At 36.7% G+C, this 24,698-nt stretch overlaps 3 protein-coding genes across 7 annotated transcripts; 2 read left to right on the forward strand and 1 right to left on the reverse strand.

Annotated features, from left to right (window-relative positions):
• Positions 1-493: 493 nt before the first annotated feature.
• Positions 494-6,560, forward strand: LOC127797135 (phosphomethylpyrimidine synthase, chloroplastic). 5 transcript variants are annotated; one of them, XR_008022135.1, is made up of 8 exons: positions 494-646; positions 1,606-1,915; positions 2,081-2,208; positions 2,558-3,384; positions 4,499-5,185; positions 5,678-5,914; positions 5,990-6,101; positions 6,266-6,560. XR_008022135.1 is itself a non-coding variant. In XM_052329715.1 (6 exons), exons 2-5 carry the CDS (start codon positions 1,608-1,610, stop codon positions 5,165-5,167), a joined length of 1,932 nt encoding a protein of 643 aa, XP_052185675.1. In that variant the 5' UTR covers positions 494-646; positions 1,606-1,607; the 3' UTR covers positions 5,168-5,185; positions 5,990-6,195. The 5 variants fall into 5 exon arrangements, 2 of the variants coding, with proteins under 2 accessions (XP_052185675.1, XP_052185677.1); XR_008022133.1 differs by lacking the exon at positions 5,678-5,914; XR_008022134.1 differs by lacking the exon at positions 6,266-6,560 and having other exon boundaries at positions 5,990-6,195.
• A 2,561-nt stretch (positions 6,561-9,121) lies between these two features.
• On the reverse strand, positions 9,122-11,465 carry LOC127797136 (50S ribosomal protein L4, chloroplastic). The gene is made up of 2 exons (XM_052329718.1): positions 10,536-11,465; positions 9,122-9,390 (listed from the first exon to the last, which is right to left on the reverse strand). The coding sequence occupies exons 1-2, from the start codon at positions 11,392-11,394 to the stop codon at positions 9,353-9,355; spliced, it is 897 nt and encodes a 298-aa protein (XP_052185678.1). The 5' UTR covers positions 11,395-11,465; the 3' UTR covers positions 9,122-9,352.
• A 2,059-nt stretch (positions 11,466-13,524) lies between these two features.
• Positions 13,525-19,538, forward strand: LOC127796928 (josephin-like protein). Its single transcript, XM_052329330.1, has 4 exons — positions 13,525-13,762; positions 13,863-14,040; positions 14,451-14,914; positions 18,775-19,538. Exons 1-4 carry the CDS (start codon positions 13,701-13,703, stop codon positions 19,181-19,183), a joined length of 1,113 nt encoding a protein of 370 aa, XP_052185290.1. The 5' UTR covers positions 13,525-13,700; the 3' UTR covers positions 19,184-19,538.
• The last annotated feature ends 5,160 nt before the right edge of the window (positions 19,539-24,698 follow it).

A 24,698-nucleotide genomic window follows, 5' to 3' on the forward strand; every position in this document is an offset into this window, starting at 1 on the left:
TGACGAATTTCATACTAAAAAATTGACAGCAAGATATGTTTTTATTTTACAGAATATATTATAATTACTCATGCATAAAATTTTAATAATAATTTTTTAGATTGGATTTATTTAATTTGAATTTAATAATAATAATAAATTCATAACACCCTCACAGTAATATATTTTCTTGAAAGGCATATTTGAATTTTATTTTATATATATGCAAGTATATAATAGTCTATAAAATATTGAAGATTGCGTTTGATAACATAAAAAATACATAAAAAAATGTCCCATTCAAAGAATTGAATTCTATTTTAGATATTTGATATATTATATTTTTCATAAAATTAAATTTTATGATATAATTATTAAATCTTATTTTTGACTTTTTTTTCGTAAAAAATTACATTTAGGAGAAATAATTTTTATTTTTCAGTTGGAAAACACTTTTTTTTTTTCCCTAATAAATGCTATCAAACACACCGGCAACCGGGAGGGGCTACAGGAAGCGTCCACGTAAGCTTTCACTTTTCGTCACCTTTTCGTGTGAAATGTATAAAATCCCTTCCACGCCGCCTACGACTGGGCTCGGTATCTTCTCCCCCATTCTTCTATCAGAAACCCTAAATCACAGTCGTGAAGAGATAAGGCCAGACCAGAGGTTAGCATTCTTTCATCCGCACCCTCCCTCTTTCTTTACTTCTTCATTCAGCTGTTCTCCTTGTAGATTTCAAACTGCATCTGCTGAATCTATGTTACTGATTCTATTTTTATTTTTATTTTTGAATTTTTGAATTTTCCTTTTGGAACCGATTCCTCTGGAAATCCTGCTCTTATGGTCGGCGATCTCCTTTTAATTTCGTTCAGTTGCATTTTAAGTTAATAATTTGCTAATTTTGCAGCGTTTTGGTCTAAGTCGAGGAATCAGGTTTATAATTCTATCTAATTTTTGCAGTCTTTTTCTTTTCTTTTCTTTTTTTTAATTTCTTATGAGTTAAAACTTTATTTTTCCTCCTCCTGCAGGGATTTAATAATTTGTTTTCTTTTTCTCAATGTAAAATGATCGCTGCTAGGAGGCTGTTTGGTTGTGGAAAATGATTTGTAGTTTTCTTTCTCTATTTTTTTTTATAAAATTTCTAATTTTCATATTCCATAGTATATTTGAAAACACGTTTAAATGTTAGGAAGTATAGAAAAGTATTTTGTAACATAAAAAATGAAAAATATTGTCCAGAAAAGCGAGAGAGATTTGGGAAACTTGAGTTAGAGGAGATGGAGATGGAAATGATTTGATAAAAAATATTGGCAGAAGAGTTGGTGACTAGGTTTCTATTACTGTAAATTCAGATTCTCTGTTCTTTTTTTTCTCACTCAAAACATTTAAGTAAAAAAAACTCATTTTCATGACAGATTTGAGTTTGCATTAGATTTATAGGATTGAGAGCTTCCATGATATGGAAAATCCTTAAATCAGGTGTCTGATCCTCAACATCAGGGAAAGTGTAACCATTTATGTTAATCTTCCTTTTTTCTTACAAGAAAATTTATGTTAATGTAGATTAATTATTTGTAGATTCAATTGTAACTCGACTTCCTTATTACTTTGTTAACTCCTTCCAGAAATGGCCTCTGTGCAAACTACTTTGACATCAGTTGTATGCAAGAACACCAAGCATTCAGCTACAACAAAGTTGCCAAATACTTCTTTCTTGCCCGGGTTTGATGTGGTTGGGAATGTTGCAAGTATGCGGAAGAAGGATATATCTCCCACTTCTTTTTCTGGCCCTAAAGCTACCTTAACGTTTGATCCCCCAACAACTGATTCAAAGAACACTAAACAAAGGAAGCACACAGTCGATCCTTCTGCCCCTGATTTTCTCCCACTTCCTTCATTTGAGCAATGTTTCCCAAATAGCTCAAAAGAATACAGGTTTTTATTTCATCTTTCAGTTGTTTACATCATTACGTGATTTTATGGGTTTTATTTGGGGGTATCTACCTCTTGGTCATCTGTAGGTTTACATCAACATTTCAATACCATACATGGACGCCTGTTTTCACATGTGCTAAATTTCAACGTGGTTCTTCTGTGCAGGGAAGTTCTTCATGAACCATCAGGCGATGTGCTTAAAGTTCCATTTCGACGGGTCCATTTATCTGGAGATGAACCGGATTTTGACACTTATGACACCAGTGGTCCACAAAATATTAATCCAAGGATTGGTAGGCTGCTCAACCTTCATTGTACTGCATGTTTCAACTCCAATTTCTGCAATTTCCTTTCTATCGACTAGTAATGTTGTACTATTTATTTTTTAGTTTTTGCTAAGCCTTGCAGACTTTTGTTTTTATGCTTTGTGTGCATCCTAATCACATCCGTCTCTCCAAATTACTTATTTTACCTCATATATATATATATTTAATAATATCATTCCGTTTTTTCTCCCCAGGATATTTTATCTATGCCGGCTCACTGTTACTTATTCTCACTGGAGATAACTTCATGTCCTTTATTTTTTTTTTATTTGTTGGTTTGGGATGCTAATGTGGAACAAATGTTGTTGATGAACAGGACTCCCTAAATTGCGGAAAGAGTGGGTTGACAGGAGGGAGAAGTTAGGTGGACCAAGATACACTCAGATGTTCTATGCTAAGAAAGGAATTATAACAGAGGAAATGGCATTTTGTGCTGCTCGCGAGAAGCTCAACCCAGAATTTGTCAGATCAGAGGTTGCCCTTGGTCGTGCAATCATCCCTTCCAACAAAAAGCATTTGGAGTTGGAGCCAATGATTGTTGGGAGGAAGTTCCTGGTAAAAGTTAATGCAAATATTGGAAATTCTGCTGTAGTGAGTTCCATTGAAGAAGAAGTTCATAAGCTTCAGTGGGCAACAATGTGGGGTGCTGACACTATTATGGATCTCTCTACGGGTCGTCACATTCATGAAACCCGTGAGTACATCCTACGTAACTCAGCTGTGCCTGTGGGAACTGTACCCATCTATCAAGCCCTTGAAAAAGTGAACGGAGTTGCTGAAAATCTGAGCTGGGAAGTTTTCAGAGACACCTTGATTGAACAAGCTGAACAGGGTGTGGATTACTTCACAATCCATGCTGGAGTCCTGCTACGATATATCCCATTAACAGCTAAGCGAATGACTGGAATTGTTTCCCGTGGAGGGTCCATTCATGCTAAGTGGTGCTTAGCTTATCACAAGGAGAACTTTGCTTATGAACACTGGGACGAGATACTAGACATCTGTAATCAGTATGACATATCACTCTCTATAGGTGATGGGCTGAGACCTGGGTCAATTTATGATGCCAATGATACTGCTCAGTTTGCGGAGCTCTTAACTCAAGGAGAACTGACTCGCAGAGCTTGGGAAAAGGACGTCCAGGTAATATGAATACATTAGAGCTTTTATTCGTCGGGCTCATCTCCACCCAAACATAGATAGCATTGGTGAAATCATCTATTTCTATTATTTTCTTATTAAGGTTGAGGTATTGAGGTATAACTTAGACAAAACACAACCATAACTTTTCAAAGGCGTTCCAGATTCTAATAGCAGCATGAGAACATTACAAGCTCCATATTGTCCTTTTTCCTTGTGTCTACTATATCTAGACCATATCAAGTTCAACCTTTTTGGAAATCTAATATTCATGGTATCTTTGGAGTTAAAATTGCATGTTTTAAAAATGATTGGGTGTTTCTCCACGTCATTAATTTGTTACATTCTCATATCTAAAATTTTCCACTGTATGCTTTTTCAAGAATAGCAAATTGATGCCTTGTTGTATCTGTTACAGCCCCCGTTTTTGCTGCATCTATCATTATTAAGGTTGAGGAATGTTTTCAACAAAATGTGACCATAAACTTTTGGAAGTTGTTCCAAATAAAGGACCATAAACTTTTGAAATCGACAAGCTCCATATTGCCCATTTTCCTTGTGTCTACAACAACAATCATAAACCTTAATCCCACTAGTGGCTAATGATATTTGATCTAGCAAGTTTTACATTGACCGTTGGCTACCTAACAAAACATTTGTCCTTTATTTGGGCTTGGGACTGGCTGTGAATATGAGGAACACCTTCAATACTAGAATTATTGGCGAATTACTCAAGTTGCCCGCTGGGTTGTCCTTTTTCCTTCCTTCTATTGGACTTAAATTTATATTTGCAGGCATGGAATATACGACAGTTAGACCATATCGATTAACCTTTTGAGAGTTTGATATCCATGGTGTCTATGGAGTTGAAATTGCATTTCCCGAAAATGATTGTGGTATTTCTCCAAATGTCGTTAATTTGGTTTGTTTTCGTATCTAAGATTTTCCAAAATTTGCTTCCTTGAAAATTGTAAATTTTATGCATTGTTGTTATATCTGTTACAACCCCCATTTTGCTGCATCTATCATTGTATCTGATATTAAAAAGGTAAGTTGGAACTAGCCTGCTGTTGAATCCTTCTTGTGACCACCTTGAACATGCTATTGCAACTGTCAGGTTATGAATGAAGGGCCTGGACATATTCCAATGCACAAGATTCCTGAAAACATGCAAAAGCAGCTGGAGTGGTGTAATGAAGCACCCTTCTATACTCTTGGCCCATTGACAACTGATATTGCTCCTGGGTATGATCATATCACCTCAGCCATTGGAGCGGCCAATATTGGAGCCCTTGGCACTGCTTTGCTTTGTTATGTGACACCAAAAGAGCATCTTGGTTTACCCAACCGGGATGATGTGAAAGCTGGGGTTATTGCATATAAGATAGCTGCTCATGCAGCTGATTTAGCAAAACGTCATCCACATGCTCAAGCATGGGATGATGCACTAAGCAAGGCCAGGTTTGAGTTTCGGTGGATGGATCAATTTGCTTTGTCATTGGATCCCATGACTGCCATGTCCTTCCATGATGAAACTCTGCCATCAGACGGGGCTAAAGTGGCACATTTCTGCTCTATGTGTGGGCCTAAGTTCTGTTCTATGAAGATAACAGAGGATGTGCGTAAGTATGCAGAGGAACATGGCTATGGGAGTGCTGAGGAAGCTGTGCAGCAGGGGATGAAAGCCATGAGTGCTGAGTTTCTGGCTGCAAAGAAAACTGTGAGTGGGGAACAACATGGAGAGGTTGGTGGTGAGATATACTTGCCAGCTAACTCTACCCTTTGAAGAGTTAAATGTTTAAAGGTCGGTGTGCTATCCTTTCTTCTTTTACTGCCACTTCCCTATATTTCATTAGCCAAGTCGCATATATGCTTTGATAAAAGGATTCACCAATTATCCGATGACATAACTCTTGACTCTTACAAATAGGAAGGATCAATGTGTGTGTGTGTGTGTGTGTGAGAGAGAGAGAGAGAGAGAGAGAGCTAATTTTTCAACATTCTTAGAAATTAAGCCACCTGGCCTGTAAGGTTCAAAATTGTTGCTTCGGTATGCCCCCTTTAATCTCAAGCAATTTCTCTGATTTGTACACAAGCAAAAAACTATCTTATATGGTAGACCTATTGAAAATTATTTAATGATTTCATGGACTGCTAGTGTGAGCCTTAGTAGCAATAGAAAGGTTACTCCTTTGTGGCTGGAATTGCATAGGTTTGAGTTGTGGAAACAGTCTCGTTGCAAAGCAAAGGTAAAATTACATACAAAAATAACCTTCCCTTGTCCCTTGCAAAGCAGGGGACCTCATGCACTAGGGACACCTTTTACAACATGGACTACTAGTGCCACGTGCTTTTGATGCTTATAGATAGACAGGAAGGGAAAATGGAAAGACTGAAGTTCGTTGATCTTAGCCACGCATATGGAATAATGCATCCTTATGTGGAATTACTGAGGCTTGTATGCTAAAGCTTAAAGCCAAGGTGACTTGTTATATTGTATCGGCAGATGACTAGAGACAACTAGGTGCCTCAGGTTGTCTTGCTGATCACCTCTGAATGGATTCTTCCATTAGCTTTCGTGGAATCATCTTACGGGAATTCTTTGCAGGAAGAAAATAAAAGAGTGTGGAGAACTGATCAAGACTTCTTGGAGCACTGGAGGGAGCTGGCCATACAAGAAACAAGAATCATGATCTGTGATCGTCATTTTCAGGCTGTAGGTGAGTTTGTTGTTCTGGTAATAATTAAAAGACGTTGAAATTGTTGGTTTTAGAATGGCTCAGTAATAAAAAATTTCTCGGTGTGTTCTACTTATTTGATGATTATTGTACATGTCCATTGACATAATAAGAAACGCACCGGGGGTGTCTGCATCTGCCTTCAGCTCTGGCTGTTTGGCTAAGGCTCAGGCAGGTCAGGCTGAGAAAGTCCCTTTGAACCTGAACAGGATAATACCTGCGTAGGGAGCGTGCATTTTCTTTCGTGTTTTCTGTGCTTGCACAGGGAAGGAGAGCTTCTATCCATGGTTTTGGCTCGCCGATCAATTGGGGGCAGGTTCGGCATACTGGTCAGGATTATTGTTTCTGGCTGTCAGCCTTCGATCTTAATTTTTGAAATGGCTCATGAGCTATTTACTGGCCTTTTGAGGCATCTCTAGTGATAAAAATGAGACTTGCTTAGACCAGTTTTCCCATAGAATCTTCCTCCATAATCATAGTTCATGGACTAAAAATTATAGAAATACTTGTTAATTAGTTCAATTTACCCCTTAAAAGTAGTGGTGATTGGCATTTTCTCACACGACATAGGGCGTAATATCTCGACTTTAACTTACCCGTCATACCCCTATATGTCCTGCATGCTTAAATCGTGTACACTGTCCAACTAACCGATTTGAGTTATCTTGCCTTGAAAGTAAAATCGAACATTCTTAATTGAGTTAAGTTAGTAATAATAATCTAGGTGACTTGGTTCCACTTTCATCTTCTTTCTAGTTCTTCTTCTCAACTGTTCAAAGGATGTGTCCTGTTATTGCACACCTTAACGCCCTATCCCTTTTTCTTCTTGTGTTCCACCTATCCCTTGCTGCTCGGTTCCAGCTTGTTCCCTAATTGATTTGCCTGCCTGCCTGCCTGCCTGCCTGCATATTAGAACCAGGCTACCTTCACGTACATTTGCATACTGGACTTGAAAACCCTTTAATAAAATGGAAAGAATTCATAATTAACACAAAACAAATGCACACAATTGTTTTTAATCACTTTTCTGAAAAAAAAAAAACGTTTTCAACCACTCAAACAAACTAATTACACTCTATAATTACTTAAACAAATTAATTACATTTTATAATATTTTTTTTTCATATTTTTTAAAAACTGTACTTAATTAGAAATATAGCAGGGTCAAAACTGGCTTAGATTAAAATTTTTAAAAAAATGACTAGACTTGCCAAATTAGTTGATAGAGTCAAAATTGGAGTATAGTTAATTTGTTTGAGTGGTTGAAAATGTTTTTTTTTTTTTTAAAAAAAAAAGAGTGGTTTAACTTTTGCAATTCCTACTCTTAAAAGAAAAACCTAGAAGAATAACTAAGAGGGCGGAGTAAATATGCTTTTCACCATTGTAAAATAATTTGTACAAAATCTCACTCGCGCATGGGCATGAGAGAAGAAGAAACATATAGGAAAGTGAACGGGTTGGGTTTTCAGGAGTGAGTGAATTTCTTGCTATATTATTATTAATATGTGGGTAATAATTGGGGGAATTTAATTTAAGTGTTTATTTTAATTAATTTACTAAATTTTAAATGTTAAAATTTAGTAAAACTTAATCAAACTTCTATAAGGTCTAATCGAATTTGAGATCATATTAATTCTCAAACTTTTTTCTGTTAATATCTGTAGACCAGTTAATTTAAAAATTGGTCGAAAAAGACGAAGCAAGCACAAATCAGAAGTGTTATCCTATTCATGCACTGATCACATTGATATCTATTAATTATATATTATGTAGAACGGTGGGAGAATGCAACTTAATACATTGATGAGAATTACATTCTCTCTTTTTGGACAAATTTACTCTTTTAAGCAGTTAATAAAGTATATATATATATATATATATATGCTGGTTGATTTTCTCCTGTGTTGATTGCATCAATTCTTCCACAGATAGCAGAACGCCGCACCCACCCTCCACCTGATCCAGGCTTACAAATTCACTGCTTTCGGACTAACCAACCCTTCCTTCTTCAATTTATCAGACCCAATATCAAAATAATTTTGCCTCAAAACTTTTAAAGCACATGACAAACCACATTTTTTTATTCAAAAATTGGCTTAACAACGAAAAAGAAGTTACATATTTTTACGGTACGAATCTAATTGTTATGAGTGAATCTTTCTCTTGGGTAAATTGTATTATAAGTATCTAAATTTTATATTTTTGTAATAAATTACTTATTATATTTTAATTTTTATTATTACAGTCACTAAATTTTAATTTTTGTTATAATTTAATCCATCTTTTAATTTTTTTTTTTTATCAAATTCTGTTAATAAAAATTGGCATGACATGCAATAATGCAAGCCCAAAAATCACTTGACACATGCCATCCCATATATACCATGTTAGTTTTCTTTAACAAAATTTGACAAAAAATTAGAAGAAAAAATAAATTATAAAAAAAAATCAAAATTTAATATTTACAATGATAAAAATTAAAATATAATGACCAATTTTTTACCAAGTACAAAATTAAAGACTAACGCTATAATTTGCTTTTCTTTCTCATTTACACAAACAATAAGCTCGTTGTGTTTGGGTGTAATTATAAACTTCACATAGAAAACAATTACCTCTAAGGGCTATTGCAATTTTGATTTTTGTTCATAAAATTTTTAGACATGAGAAAAAAAAAATTAAAAATAAAATTACAGTCAAACGATGCATAAGCAATTGCAGCCTTTGATCATACAGAAGGATTGTGTGGAGAAACATTAGCAATTGCATGATAAAAACAGAGAGAATCAGGAAGATGCTGCCACCAAAAGAGCCGTTATAAACTGGGAATAAGTGGCAACAAAACTATTACCTTACCTCTCTAAGCAATTGACTCATTCACACAGCCTCTACTTTAATCATACAAAAGGGTAGAAGCCCTGATCATAAAGAGAGATTACAATTTCTAAACTAACAATTGCCTTAAATGTTGAGAGAATCATGTTGGAGATCCTACAACCTGGTTGGTTAATAAGGGAGCAATATTCATGAAATAACAAGATAAAAAGAATAGTTGGTACAAAAGATTAAAAAAAAAAAAAGAACAATAACAACCAAAACCCGGCCCCCGCAATACAATACGATACAATTGCAGTATAAAAACAGCAAAATGCCCACTGGGTTTGGCAAAGGCCCTACCTAGGGAGACCCTCCTCCAAGTCATCTGGAATGGCATAAGCAAATAGGCCGCAGCATCACTCTGTCGCCTCAGGGCCCTGACCTTCCTCAATTTCTGCATCCCAGTGTCAAAAAAAATGAAAAATTTTCTGAGTTAGTGAAAGCAAAACCAGCCACGCGGGATCCATCAAATCTCACAGATCACTTCTACAGAATGGAAAATCAAGCAGCTATTTCAGGTTGAAAATCAAGCTACAAGGCCTCAAAGCTTCTCTTTTAATGTATGATGAGATAGCAAGTGGACCAACATGTAGTAGAGGCAGAATCAAGGTCCCCGAGAACCGGAAACTGTTGACACCATGAATCATCATGTGGGGGTGGTGGCTCAGAGTGAGTTTTGAGTTCATTAGACTAAATAATATACTCAAGACCTCCTTAAACTGCCACTACTGTCCGGTCAGCAACCATCCCATGCACAATAGTGACCCCATTGTCCAAAAGAAATCCAAGCAAAGGATATGGCTTGAGTTAGTACAGGATTATGACATAGATATTCAGTAATATCTTGGAAAGACTAATGTGGTAGCTGATGCCATGAGCAGAAAGTCCTCGGAAAATCTGTTAAGCCACGTTAAATGTCTGACCCCACTTGAAACTCCACCACAAATCCATTCAATTGGGGCTTCAACGTTCTATTCATCACATCCATAAACGTTGCAGGTGTGATCGTAAGCCTAGGGTAATTACTAAGTGGATGTCGGATTGAAAACTATTGGAGACCAATTTAGGTCAGCCTGGGATATGAGATTTCTAGCCCAGCAAGGACTATGAGAATTAAAGGGGGGGAATTGTTATAACTTAAATCTCAAATCGATAGTCTACTAAGACGATAATTAAGAATCACCTTAAACTGATACTTTTAGGTGAGAATTGGTAGTGTTACAACACAAATAGTCAGTCAAGAACAGACACAAACAACAAGAATTGAATACAGAAACTCTAGGAACAAGATCTTTTACTAGCATTCTATAGCATGTTAGATCACCATGGTTGCATCTAAAGCATGTTGAATACCCCGTTGCTGCATCAACAGCTAGCCAAATCTCTCTCTCTCTCTCCCCCACATTTCTTCCCCCAAAAATGTATCCCAACAACTTCTAAAGCTTATTAGCTGTTCAATTCCAAATGAAGCCGCTAAATTATTAGGAGGAGAGAGGTAACAAATTGAAATGGCAGTGCGTTAACATCGAAGGAACTAACCTTCAAGGTCTTCTTCAGCATCTTCAAACTCATCCTCGCTCTCGCCCTCATAATCATCTCCGTATCTCTGGTTCAAATAATCCACAGCCGCCCTGGAAAACACCAGCTTATCCGCGTTCAATATATCAAACAGATTCAGAGTTCGCGGCGTCAGCATTTTGAGAGTCCCAATGTTCCGGCTGGACAGAACCACATTATCCGATAGCTCCGTCAACAAGAACATCGACTTCTCGTTCGGATCAATCCCCCATCTCTTCATCAAAGCAATGAACTCCTTCGTCTTCGGCCGCTCGAACCTGTCCCCGAAATCCTCCACCACGATGGCGCTCTCCGCTGCGGCGCTGGCCAGCGCCGTCGACATTGCGAGCCGCTTCTCCTTGCGGTTGATCTTGATGGACCAGTCCCTGGGCTTGGGACCGAAGACAACGCCACCGCCGGGGCGGAGCGGCGTGCGCTGGGAGCCGCGGCGGGCGCGTCCGGTCTTCTTCTGGGGGTAGGGCTTCTTGCCCCCGCCGCGGACCTCGCCGCGGGTGAGGGTGGAGGCGGTGCCCCGGCGCTTGTTCTGGAGGTCAGTGATGATGCCGCGGTGGACGACGGCGCGGGCCGTGTCCGGCGCGGCGGTCTTGAGGCTGAGAGTGGTTTCGCCGACCTTGGAACCGTCGAAGGAGAGGACTGGGAGAGTGGCGAGTTCCGAGCGGATTAGCGAGGATTGGGCGTGACTGAGAGAGAGGGAAAATGGTTTTAGTGTTAGGGCTTTGAAGGAAATGGGTTTCAGAGTTTTAGGATTGTGGTGAGAGGGCGTGAGGAAAATTGAAGATGAGAAGAAAGAAATTGAAGGTGAAGCTGCAGAATTCGCCATTCTGAGAGAGAGAGAGAGAGAGAGAGAGAGAGAGAGCGAGAGAGAGTTATCGGGTAATCTGCTCCTTGCTTGCAGTCTATCCGTTGCCGGTCTTTGCTGCTTTTGCTTCCAATTTCAAACCGGACGGTCTAACTTCCATCCAAAAACCGAATGGTTCAAAGTGAAGTGACCGGACAACACTTTGTATAAATAAAAGGAAAAAGCTTAAACTCGGCCCCTTCAACAATTTTAATTAAATCTATTGAGTACAGAATTAAGTTTTTGGCTAAATAAATTTAATTCTTTTATTTACAGGCCTATTGAGTCTAATTTTTGCCTAACTCCAATTGACTTACATTAGTTGCCTTCATCACCATGCTAGTGATTCTCACCTGACAGCTCCTAAAAAAAAAGAATAAATTTTCATACGATGATAATTCAATTGAATTTGTCGAATTTCACTTTTCATTCTTGTCGAAGTTGTTGTCGGACCGCCACACCACCAATGGCCTCTCCTCCCACCTCATGCCCAGCCTCAAGAAGAAAGCCTTTGACATGGTTGGGCCAACCTTCTCCACCATATTAGAAACCTGAAACCAAACCTTATAATCCGCCACTACAACCAGCTACTGTATGATATTTTGATAGTTCAATCCATCTCAATCGGAGCAATAATGGGCTCCTTCTTTGTCCACCGATTCTAGGAATCGAAAGTTGAGAGTTCCCGTTTATATGGGTCATTAGGTTTTCAGCGGATCAAAAAGTAAGAATTTCAAATGCTCTGGCCGAAAGGATTTTGTGAAAGAGTCAAGGGACAAGAAAGCTTGATTATGGAGGATTGAGTGCCTAGGTGAGAATTTTGATCCATTCGAGCACTGAGAGGGTTGTGAGCCACTGCAGGTATAATTTTATATTGGCCCCGTTTGTTGCAGCTTAATTAAAGAAATTATATCTTATAACTTCTTAGATTATAGCTTCTAAAACTTAGAATAAGTTGTGAACCTATTTACTGCAGCTTCTTAGAAGTTGTAGTTAAGTAGTTGTGGTGTTTGATACCATAAGCTGTAAAATAGTTTATTTTTGTATAATTGTCCATAATACCCTTAGTAGTTATAGAATGATAATTTAAAAATTAATTAGTGTATATGTATAAGTTTCAAGTGTTATAAAAAAATTAATTAAAGTATAGAGAGAGAGGGGAAGATGACGAGAGAGAGGAAGAGATTTGAAAATGAAGATGGCGATGGAGAAGAAAAACCCATGATTGCGTAGACAAGAGGATAATTCTTTGCTAAAAATAAGGGCAAAATTGTTATAAAAATGTAATTATTTAAGGTAAAAACTACGGTACCCCAGCTTTGAAAAAGCCAACTTCTACCCCTTTTAAAAGATAGTAGAAGCTATAAGTTAGAATTCTATAAGCTAAAACAAACATTACATCCCAACTTTTTTAAAGCTAGAAGTTAGAAGTTACAGCTTTTAATCTACAACAAACAGGGCCATTGAAGAGCTAGAAGTTTGGGACTCCAACAATGACTGATCGAGAAGGCCAGTGTGGTGCTGGTGAAAGTAGCACATGTAAGTTACACATGGGAGTTAGGCAAAAATTAAACTCAATAATAAAAAAGTTGGATTTATTTGACCGAAAACTTAGGCTGCGTTCTCTTTGTTTTTCAATTTTTATTTTGGAGTTTTGAATTTATTTTTAGTTTTCTGTTTTGATAGTCTGTTTTTAGAAAATTGAAAACGCGTTCTGTTTGTTATTTTGAAAAACTATTTTTCAAAACAGAAAATTAGAAAACGCGTTCTTTTTTAAATTTTGAAAATATTTTTTTAATAATATTTTATTCAATAAATTTAATTATTTAATAAATTATAAATATTTAATGTTAATATATTATTAAAAAAATATATACATTTTAAGTGTTAATGAATTTTGCAATATTTTTTCCATTACAATAATAAAATATGAATAGATAAATGTGTTTTAAGTTTAAAATTTGTTTTAGATGAAAACACTTAAAATAACTTTTTGTTGTTTTAAGTTTTTTTCACAAAATGAGAAAAAAATATTTAATTGGATAATTTTTTACTTCAAGGACAATGACATGTAAATGGATATAGATGTAGAGACTTATTCCGTCTACGCAGGCATCCAGTGGCAGGGGGGCCCTCTGATGGTGAAGTAAGTAATAGCAAATCTTGTTGGGGTTGGGGAAGGGTTTGGGGGGTTTGTGCGAAGCAATTTGAGGAAAGTATCGATGGACTATGTAATAAACAGGAATGATCTCATGGAATGATCCAATTGTAGTTTTTTTGCACTGAAGATGCGTCGCGTACTGCCATCGAGATCCAGACGAGCTACGACGACTTCCTTGTCTTTTTCCTTGTAAGTCGGTAGCACAGTTTCTAGGCCGCAAACATCCATATCTTTCGATCTTGGTTCGATATCGTCGAAATTTTGTGATTACCCTCTCTGAATTTGTCAGCGTAATCTGTATTCTGGGAAGCGACGAACCCATCTGGGCTAATTTCAGGAAGATGAAGAAGAAGAAGATGGAGAAGGAGGAGGACGACAACGACGACAAGAACACGGCCCAAGTAATCTACCACGAGAAGCAGAGACTTCAATTCTGCCTCTTGCACGCCCTCAACAATCTCTTTCAGGTCTCCCCTCTTCCGTTTTTTTTTTTTTATCAGTTTCTTTGTATGTATTTGTAACGTTTAGGTGTAATTGTGCTGCCTTAGACTGTTGATTGCGGTTAAAGAATCAATTTTCTGCACTGGGATTTTTTTTTTTTTTTTTGTGTGCGCTCTAATTTGATGGGGAAAATGCAAAGAAATTCTTGGCGTTGATGCGTAGTTGTCTTGAATCCAAGAAAATAGTGACTGCAATGCAAATTCTGGCTAAATTCCAGTTGCTGTAGTTGAGCTTATCCTTCCAATTTCTGGCAAAACCAAGACATTTGGCAGTTTCTCTGTTTCTTCTTCTTTTTCTTTTTTTTTTTAACAAGAAGAAATGAAATTATCAATGATTTGAGTGCACTATGCATAATGGGAATTATGTTTTGATTCAGGAAAAAGGCGCATTCTCTCGGACACAATTGAATGCCATTTCGGAAAAACTCAGCCTTGAAGATCCAAACAAGGAAGGCTGGACACCGCTTTCTGTAATATTCAAACCTCATCATAATGCACTTACGGGGAATTACGACGTAAATGTTCTATTTGCGGCACTAGAAGAAAGGGGTAAAAGGGTAGCCTGGCACGACAAGCGTAGTGGAGCTTCTTCAATGGACCTTGATGAGCAAGAAGGTAAGCTAATGGGTATATTGCTGAACATCCCCGTAAAAAGGTTTGGTGGCCTTATGGGAGGAGGTAGGCATTGGGTTGCGTTAAAGAAGATTGGAAACATTTGGTACAATTTAGATAGTGATTTTGCTGCTCCTTATGCTTTTAAAGATACTGAAGAAATGAGGTATTTCTTGGATGCCATTACCAATGATGGTGCAGAAATTTTGCTTGTCATGAATGATAACCAGTAAATTTGTTTGTTGTAATCTAGTTTTTTTTCTTTTCCTTTTTTAGTTTTTTTTTTTCCTGTTCTCCATTCAAAGTGATGGCTCTCTCTAGCCATTTGCATTTTGTGGCTGTTCCTTGGATTGCTTATTAAGATGAAATGCCATTAGTGAGGAGGACATCCTTTGACTCAGTATGTGGATCCAGATGATGGATTTTCAGAGTTTTGATTGGATCATCCTTGAGTTGAGCTTGTGGATAGTAGAAGAAAAGTGAATACCATTGTAGGTAACATGACGGATGATCATAGATACTGGTTTTGAGATGTCAGCCAAGCTTCATTATGATGGAAATGATTGAATTCCGGTGCCCTGCCAAAAGTTTTCTGGTTCGTCAATCGTTCCTCAGAATGTTGCAATCATACTGTAATTGCTTTGAAATAGATGGCTGTTCATAGTGTGTTTGGTGATCTACTATGAAAAACTGTTATATGCAACAGATGTTTCCATTTTTTTTCTATTTAGAGGTTGTCAACCCCATTTAGAAGGATTAAGGCTTGGTGTATTGTTGTTGTTGTTGCTGCGTTTGGTTAGCTGCTTTATCTAACCATGAATTTTATGGCTGCTCCTTGATAATTTCTATATTCAGAAAATCATTAGTGAGGAGCACATCCTTTCGATTTAATTCATGGATTCAGATTATGCATTTCAAATTTTTATTTGGATTATCTTTGAGCAGTCATGTGGTATGAAGAAAAGTGTACCATAGATAAGTCAAGCTTCATTAAAATGGAGATGATTTAAATCAGTACTCCTTTCAAAGTTTTCGGGTTTGCCAATAATCTATATATGTTTTAACTATGCTTTCATTTCTCTTAGAATAGTGTTGCCAGTCTGTAGCATGTTGATTTAAGAGATCATAGTATTTGCTAATTTGAAGAAGACTAATAAATGCACCTTCGAGAAAAACAGATGGAATGAAACAAGTTTATAGGAGAAGGTAGAGGAAGACTTAAAAAAAAAAAACTTGTTGGAAAACTATTAAGCAAGACATACGATATGATGGCCTGATAGAAACTATGGTCATGGATGAAGACTATTGATAATCTAAAATTCATGTAGTCGACTCCACCTGATGGAATTAGGTGGAATTCATGAAAACTAGAAGTGTAGCACAATTCTGTTAGATTCTTTTTCTGAGGCTACTTGGATCTGCAGGATGCTATTCAAGGAACTACATGAAAACTGTCATTGGTTCTAGACCTTTAATATGGCTGTTAATAGGGATACTATACTAGGAATACTGCAATTTGGGATCCCATGAAATAGATTCACCAATTGCCTTTTTTTCTTCCAAAATAATTCTCCTAAAATCTTCATTTCAGAAGATATAATCTTGCCAGAAACTCTTCCTTCCTTAAATCTTATTTGATTCCTTCTTCATTATTCCAAAAACTTTTCTACCAAAATCGGTGTTGGTGATGGGGCAGGCTTCAGTCTGGTTATGTAGTCTTGTTTCTGTTTCTAAACAACTATTTCTACTTCCTGCTGTTTTCCCCTTAGTAAACTTCCACTAGGATTGAGATTGAGGTAGATTTTTCACAAGGTCAAAAGGACTATTGTAGCATTGTCATTGTGTCAATTCACTTCAAAAGTCTAGATCCCATGTGGTCAGAAACTACTTCAATTTTGCCTGAATTTGTAGGTGATAAGAGGACTTCAATTTTGTTCATTCCATTTTATGTGCAGAAAGAAATAGTGCAGCCTCTTTTTCTGTGACCTGAAGGTGATGGTTCGAGTTGTGTAAACAGCTCCTTCCCTCGGCAAAGAGAAGGTATCATGTAAATATGACTCTTCACCAATCTTGCAAAGCAAGGAACCTCGTGCACGGGGCATGCCCTTTTAAAGAAAATAGATTTTAAAATCTTAAGATGCATAACCACTAACTAGTTTCTTTCCAAACTAGGTGCCTGATGAGAAAATAGATTTTTAAAAAAAAATGGTACCTGCAGTGCACGAGACTCGGTGAGAAAACAGATAAGTTGGGGAATTATAGGTTGAAACTCACTAGCCCCATCAATAATTTCTCATCCCCTTTCCCTTGGAAACAAACGGAGTTGTATTTGCACACACTAGGACTAGGGAGCAGAGCAGTTTACCGAAAGATTGATCCACTCGATCGGGACCCCTCTAGCACAGGAATATCATACCAAGAAAGTTTTCGCTTTTCTGAGAAAAAGGGTCTTGTGTCTGCTATAAATTTCTCATCCATCATTCATTCTCTGTTTTAGTTAATTGAATGGCTTAACAGCACATTCTTGCTAATTAGTTTAATGGAGTGAACAAACATTTTCTGCATTCATTTAGTTTTGTGCTCCATTGCCCCTACCACCACTGCTACATCCAATAATGAAAGCTTTCATTTTCTTATTGAACCTGCAAGAGAATCTTCACTCTTTTCATCCCATTTTTTAAGCACAAACACTCTCTAGTACCAAAGCAAAAGTTGGGTGGAGGCCCCAAGAATCCCAGTTTTAGCAAAAGCTCAGTGGTGTTTTCATTCACTTTTCACCCTATAGTGCTCTCTCTCTCTCTCTCTATCTCTTGGCTCCCTTGAGCTTGTCTGCACCCTTGGGGAATAAATGAAGCAAATAACTCTTAGTGCAGCCTCTCTATGATGGCACTTGTATTTTCTATTAAGCATGATATGAATGTTAAAAAGATTCAGTGGAAGATTTTTATTATGTTTTGTTATAAAGAAATATATAATTATATGTAGAAATGATGGACGAGCAAAAATACACAGTGAGTGATTAATTTAGATAATTGAGATTAATACATAATTATACCTAATCGGTAACAATTTATGCTGATTGCTCTGTTTAGAACATTCCTGTTCCTGTGGTGATCACATATACATACATACATACATACATATATATATTATCATATGGTGATTCAACATGCCAACATGGTACTTGCACAGAGAATAGGTGGTCCTGGCAGGGCATTCCACAGTTCAATTTATCTATCAGCAATAATTCATAAATCACCAATATTAATTTATATAAATATAAATCTTTTATACATAAATCTGAAATACAGTTACGCAACTTTATTATATTTAGTCATTAAAAAAAATTTACAATAATGACGTAAAAATAAAATTGACAATGCAGTAAGAATGAACCAAATGTACTATATTTGTACAAATATTCACTAAATATTCATACTTGTTGAGCAATGAATTTTTTTTTTTTTTTTTATATTCGTATTCGTATTTCTCTTTTTTTTCCTTTTTTTATATTACAATAAAAATGAAGATTTATTTTATATAGTTGAAAATATTATGTCCGGTAGCCAGATGAATTTTCCTCTTCTTGATTCACATTTGTCTTATCAAATAAAAAATTAAAATTCATGCATATTTTAAATAAATTAAATTTATTGAATAAAAATTGCTATTCTAATTACTTAAATATTATAATAATTATATATATTGTCACGTCAATTTGATAGTATAAGATTTCTGAAACTTGTGAAGATAATAATATTGAAATAAAAGTTTTATTTGTATTATAATTTAAATATGAAAAATTCAACAGCTTAATTAATTCAGTGATATTATTATTCAAAATATTTGGTTGGTGTGGTTCCAGTAGTAGTACTAGCTAGCTAGCTAGGGCCATCCATCCCTCCCTCCCTCCCTCCATCCCGTGGCTATTGAATTGAACAGTATCGTGTCGGGTCGTCGGGTCCGTCGACTGTAGTTTTTGTCCCTTTCACACACTACTATTTAAATCCACTTCCAACTCCATCGCTGCACCGCCCTTACTCCCCCTCGCTTTCTAAATCTCTCTCTCTCTCTCTCTCTCTCTCTCTGATCACTGGTTCTAATGTCGGCAAAAGCCGGTGGAACTGAATCAGATGCCAATGGCAAGACCGTCGTCTTCAACAAGCAGAACTCTGCTAACAAATCAACCAGCGAGAAGAAATTCTCAACAAGCTGCAGATTCAGGACGCCAACGAGATCGGAATTGTCGCCGCTAAGATTTCTCCGGCGAATCGGCGATAAGGTAGCTTCCGCTCTACAGTTCATCTCCTGCAAGAGGAAGCGGAGGAGGAGATCGTGTGGTAGCGTTAATTCTAATTCAGCAGGAAGATCAAACCCGTCGATAGCTCCGATTGATTCTCAGAGAGCTGAAGCCATCAGCGACTGCATCGAGTTCATGGTCAACTCCTCTTCTTCTTCCTTGCAGAGATCTAATTCTGTTTCCATTACTTCTTCTTGAATGGATTAATCCTCTTTTTCGTGCAATAACCACGTTGTTTGAACTTTGAAATGATCATGATCCTCGCTCTTTTTCATCTCAGTCTGCGTGGCAACTGAAGAACTCAAAAAACTTTCTACTACAATCATCAACTTTCCGTACAAAATTTCCTCGGAAAATGATGAGGCCAGTCTTCATGCTAAAAATTAGATTCTATTATTTTTTACTAATTAATTAAAGGGCTCCTATTTCAAATTTAGTTCTTAGTAGTTAATTTTAAGCATTACTTAGAACTTTAGGCTCAAGTGATAATGTATATGCAGGTATCTTTTTGTATTTATTTTATTGGGATGTAAAAAAAAAAAAATTATTGTAATAATTTATAGTTAACAAAATACCACGTTTGAAAAACTACAAATCTAGGATTTGTAGATAGAAGATAAAATGAGTTGACTTACTTGCAAAAACAAAAAAAAAAAGAAAATATTTATATAATCTGTATTAGTTTATCTTTTTTTTCCTTAAAAAACAAAATCTTATTCCAACCATAAGGATCATCGATCGAGCCTTAGTTTTAACTAAAATTGAAGTTTTCAGTAAATAATTGGTTGGCTAGTTCCATTCTTTTGCCTTTTTTTTTTTTTAATTTTAAATTTTATAACAATTAACTTGCTAATCTTCTAAGATAATAAAAATATACTTACAAATTAAAAATCATTTGAACCAACATAATTAATTTCTTGTTCATCATAAGAAAGGGAAGCATAGGGGTATTTATTTCTAGAATTCAATTCGTATTGCGACAACTGAAGTGATGTTCAAAATTGCAGTACGTAAAGCCCTCTATGCCCATAAAAAATAGAAATAATATTATTTTAAAATAATTTTTATATTAAAATGATGTAATAGTTGATGGTGCATAAAATCTACCAAGATTTAATAAAGATGACCTAAATGATTGGTCGAGCAACATATCACTACACGCCATGATTTGCTTTCGAAGACCTAGCTACAAACATAATGAGAGATTGTCCAAAGAATTATTTTAAGTTAAAACTGATATTTTATGTAAGTAAATTGAAGTGAATGAATTATTTAGATATTTCCCATGCCTTGGAATTGCTATATACTTTTTTAATTTATAATAATAAAGATAAGAGGTGGTGATGCTCAAGTTAACATAATAATTAAATTGAGATCAGATTTGCTGATTTAAATATGTTCTTAACTCGCTTTCAATTATCTTACTTGATATTATCAATATATTATCTCCATCTCCAAATGTTAGGACTAATTTTTGATCCATTAGAGGATACTCGTTGGCTAGTGTTACTTTAATTTCAACTCATTTGGTGATATTGAATGATAAATCTAATTTAAATTGCTTTATACTTCACGGTTTAGTGAGATGCTTTATGTCAATAATCTTTTATTATGCATTAGGATATTAATGACTCACAAATTATATTTATATTAATTTTTTTTTAAAAAAAAAAAAGAAAGAGAGAGAAGAAAAGGAAAGGCTTGTAATGTCACATTATGGCAGAATGATATTGGGAACAGAGGAGGGCAAGCATGCCTGATTGCCCATACGAAAAAAAAAAAATATAGGCTAGTGGGTTGTCTCCGTCACTTAAGCTGGCGATGGAGACCCCCCAAGTCGCCGCCCGCATGGGACTGTTCTCTCAATAAATTTGGTTCACCGCCCCAGCCTTAAGGGGGACTGCTAACTGTCTGTCCATCACTTCATTTCTATTGTTACTGCCATCCGTCAATTAGTTAACGCTGTAAAATATTGAATATTTGGTACATTTTTGTATAGTAGCGATGTTGCAGCTTGTCGGTATTATTCCACGGATAAGTACTAGTCTTAGTCAGTTTATAAATTGAAAGTTGGGGAATTTTGTTTTTAAGTTTTAATTATTTCTTATTAGGTTCTGAAGTATTTTTTTTTTTTTTTTAGTAGAGTGATTGAATCAAATTCACTATTGTATTTTAAAAGACACAAATTGTAAGTATATAAAATGATTCAAATTTGAATTTTTATTTGTGTGAGATTATTTTGAATAGAATTAGAATCGTGGTTGTTAATAAAGTTAAAACGTCATTGGGTGATGCTAGAAAAATACAGTAATTTATTTAATATTTTTAATATATAATGATCAATTAATTTTTAATTTAAAATACAATAATCAAATTAATCATAAAATCAAAATACAATAATGTTTTAGGTCTCCCGATAGATCTAAAAAAAAAAAGAAAAATGCATTTGCAGGCCCATGGTTTCGCCTAATAGGGAGACACTTTCCTAAGGAATGTCAGATGGAGCCTTCTTACCAAAATTTAAATTTGTACCAGAGCATGAATCAAATGATGTGCATGATTTATGGTGTAATCAAATGTCGTGAAAAATACAGCTGGGTTGATGTGATATCATCATATTTATTTTTCTTGTAGTTTTATTTTGTTTTTTCAGAAAGCATATTGTCCCACCATTCTAGTGATTGTTTTATAACAAAATCTTGTAGAAATGACTATCTACCTTTTTGTTTATAATTGTACACTAGTATGATCAAAGTTCTCATAAGAGGGTATGTATCTTTTTGAGCCATCCCTCAATACACACTTCTCATACATAATCTTGGCACCCATAACTAGCAAAGGAAAAAACCCATCGTTTGCTCATCTTTTGTATAGAATTTAGTTTTTCAATGTTTTATATGAAAATTAATGAGTTTGTTGGTAAGATGCAATAATAAATTTTTTTATGCAAAAGAATGTTTCAGGTATAATTTTTTAGAAACCTACAAAGAAGAAATTGGTTAAGAGCATAAGTGAGGTCATCTTAGACACCCTCTGATGTTTAAGTTAATCTCGTGCTAAAAGTGAAAGAGTTGTGTATGTATCTTAAGTTAAAGAAGAATTCTTCCATTTATAGAGAGGGGGGAGATTGACAAATGGAGGGAGATCCCATGATCTTTGATGAGCATTTTGGACTATCTTCTGAATTTGTAGATAAAGATATCGAAATAATTGACTCATAAGAGTCTTTTAAATAACAGTTGTTGAGTGACTCATGTATTTTCATAGGAATCTCTAAAAAATATTGAGAGAGACTCTTGAGTGATGTCGTTTGATCTCAATCTCAATCACTTGGACTAAGGGTTATCTACCTAGGCTGAGAGTCACATGCAAGTCCTTTGGCCAAAGTCTCTTGCAAGCCTCTCGACCAAATCTCCCACGAGCTTTTTTGCCAAGTCTCTTACAACCCTTTGCCCTTCTGAGTGATATCACTCAATCTCAATCTCAATCACTCGGACTAAAGGTTATCTACCCAAGCTGAGAGTCACTTGCAAGTCCTTTGGCCAAAGTCTCTTGCAAGCCTCTCGATCAAATCTCCCACAAGCTTTTCTGCTAAGTCTCTTACAACTGTTTGCCTACCTCAGTGATGTCACTCGATCTCAATCTCAATCTCAATCATTCGGACTAAGGGTTATCTACCCAAGTTGAGAGTCACTTGCAAGTCATTTGGTCAAAGTCTCTTGCAAGCCTCTCGACCAGATCTCCCACAAGCTTTTCTGCTAAGTCTCTTACAACCCTTTGCCCTTCTCAGTGATGTCACTCGATCTCAATCTCAATCACTCAGACTAAGGGTTATCTACCCAAGCTAAGAGTCACTTGCAAGTCCTTTGGCCAAAGTCTCTTGCAAGCCTCTCAACCAGATCTCCCACAAGCTTTTCTGTTAAGTCTCTTACAAGCCTTTGCTCTCCTGAGTAATGTCACTCGATCTCAATCTCAATTACTCGGACTAAGGGTTATCTACCCAAGCTGAGAGTCACTTGCAAGTCATTTGGCCAAAGTCTCTTGCAAGCCTCTTGACCAGATCTCCCACAAGCTTTTCTGTTAAGTCTCTTACAAGCCTTTGCCCTCTTGAGTGATGTCACTCAATTTCAATCTCAATCACTCAGATTAAGGGTTATCTACCTAAGCTGAGAGTCACTTGCAAGTCCTTTGGCTAAAGTCTCTTACAAGCCTCTCGACCAAATCTCCCACAAGCTTTTCTACTAAGTCTCTTACAACCCTTTGCCCTCCTCAGTGATATCACTCGATCTCAATCTCAATCACTCGGACTAAGGGTTATCTACCCAAGCTAAGAGTCACTTGCAAGTCCTTTGGCCAAAGTCTCTTACAAGCCTCTCAACCAAATCTCGCACAAACTTTTCTACTAAGTCTCTTACAAGCCTTTGCGCTCCTGAGTGATGTCACTCAATCTCAATCTCAATCACTCAGACTAAGGGTTATCTACCCAAGTTGAGAGTCACTTGCAAGTCCTTTGGCCAAAGTCTCTTGCAAGCCTCTCGACCAGATCTCCCACAAGCTTTTCTTCTAAATCTCTTACAACCCTTTGCCCTCCTTAGTGATGTCACTCGATCTCAATCTCAATCATTCGGACTAAGGGTTATCTACCCAAGCTGAGAGTCACTTGCAAGTCCTTTAGCTAAAGTCTCTTGCAAGCCTCTTGACCAAATCTCCCATAAGCTTTTTTGCTAAGTCTCTTACAAGCCTTTGCTCTCTTGAGTGATGTCACTCGATTTCAATCTCAATCACTCAGACTAAGGGGTATCTACCCAAGCTGAGAGTCACTTGCAAGTCATTTGGCTAAAGTCTTTTGCGAGCCTCTCAACCAGATCTCCCACAAGCTTTTCTGCTAAGTCCATTACAACCCTTTGCCCTCCTGAGTGATGTCACTCAATCTCAATCTCAATCACTCGGACTAAGGGTTATCTACCCAAGCTGAGAGTCACTTGCAAGTCCTTTGGCCAAAGTCTCTTGCAAGCCTCGTGACCAAATCTCCCACAAGCTTTTCTGCTAAGTCTCTTACAACTCTTTGCCCTTCTGAGTGATGTCACTTGATCTAAATCTCAATCACTTGGACTAAGGGTTATCTACCCAAGCTGAGAGTCATTTGGCCAAAGTCTCTTGCAAGCCTCTCGACCAGATCTCCCACAAGCTTTTCTGCTTAGTCTCTTACAACCCTTTGCCCTCCTGAGTGATGTCACTCAATCTCAATCTCAATCACTTGGACTAAGGGTTATCTACCCAAGCTGAGAGTCACTTACAAGTCATTTGGCCAAAGTCTCTTGCAAGCCTCTCGACCAGATCTCCCACAAGCTTTTCTGCTTAGTCTCTTACAACCCTTTGCCCTCCTGAGTGATGTCACTCAATCTCAATCTCAATCACTTGGACTAAGGGTTATCTACCCAAGCTGAGAGTCACTTACAAGTCATTTGGCCAAAGTCTCTTGCAAGCCTCTCGACCAGATCTCCCACAAGATTTTCTGTTGAGTCTCTTACAAGCCTTTGCCCTCCTGAGTGATGTCACTCGATCTCAATCTCAATCACTTGGACTAAGGGTTATCTACCCAAGCTGAGAGTACCCAAGCTGAGAGTCACTTGCAAGTCATTTGGCCAAAGTCTCTTGCAAGCCTCTCAACCAGATCTCCCACAAGCTTTTTTGCTAAGTCTCTTACAACCCT

The sequence above is a fragment of the Diospyros lotus genome, chromosome 3, assembly GCF_014633365.1.
Source record: "Diospyros lotus cultivar Yz01 chromosome 3, ASM1463336v1, whole genome shotgun sequence".
In the NCBI taxonomy this organism is placed as follows: domain Eukaryota; kingdom Viridiplantae; phylum Streptophyta; class Magnoliopsida; order Ericales; family Ebenaceae; genus Diospyros; species Diospyros lotus.

Coding starts and splice junctions, on each gene's coding strand:
- LOC127797135 (XM_052329715.1), top strand. CDS start 1,608: ATGGCCTCTGTGCAAACTACTTTGACATCAGTTGTATGCAAGAACACC. Junction 2,209..2,557: donor AAATATTAATCCAAGGATTG/GTAGGCTGCTCA, acceptor GTTGATGAACAG/GACTCCCTAAATTGCGGAAA. Junction 3,385..4,498: donor CTTGGGAAAAGGACGTCCAG/GTAATATGAATA, acceptor TGCAACTGTCAG/GTTATGAATGAAGGGCCTGG.
- LOC127797136 (XM_052329718.1), bottom strand. CDS start 11,394: ATGGCGAATTCTGCAGCTTCACCTTCAATTTCTTTCTTCTCATCTTCA. Junction 9,391..10,535: donor TGCTGAAGAAGACCTTGAAG/GTTAGTTCCTTC, acceptor ACTGGGATGCAG/AAATTGAGGAAGGTCAGGGC.
- LOC127796928 (XM_052329330.1), top strand. CDS start 13,701: ATGCGTCGCGTACTGCCATCGAGATCCAGACGAGCTACGACGACTTCC. Junction 13,763..13,862: donor ACTTCCTTGTCTTTTTCCTT/GTAAGTCGGTAG, acceptor TGAATTTGTCAG/CGTAATCTGTATTCTGGGAA. Junction 14,041..14,450: donor CCCTCAACAATCTCTTTCAG/GTCTCCCCTCTT, acceptor GTTTTGATTCAG/GAAAAAGGCGCATTCTCTCG.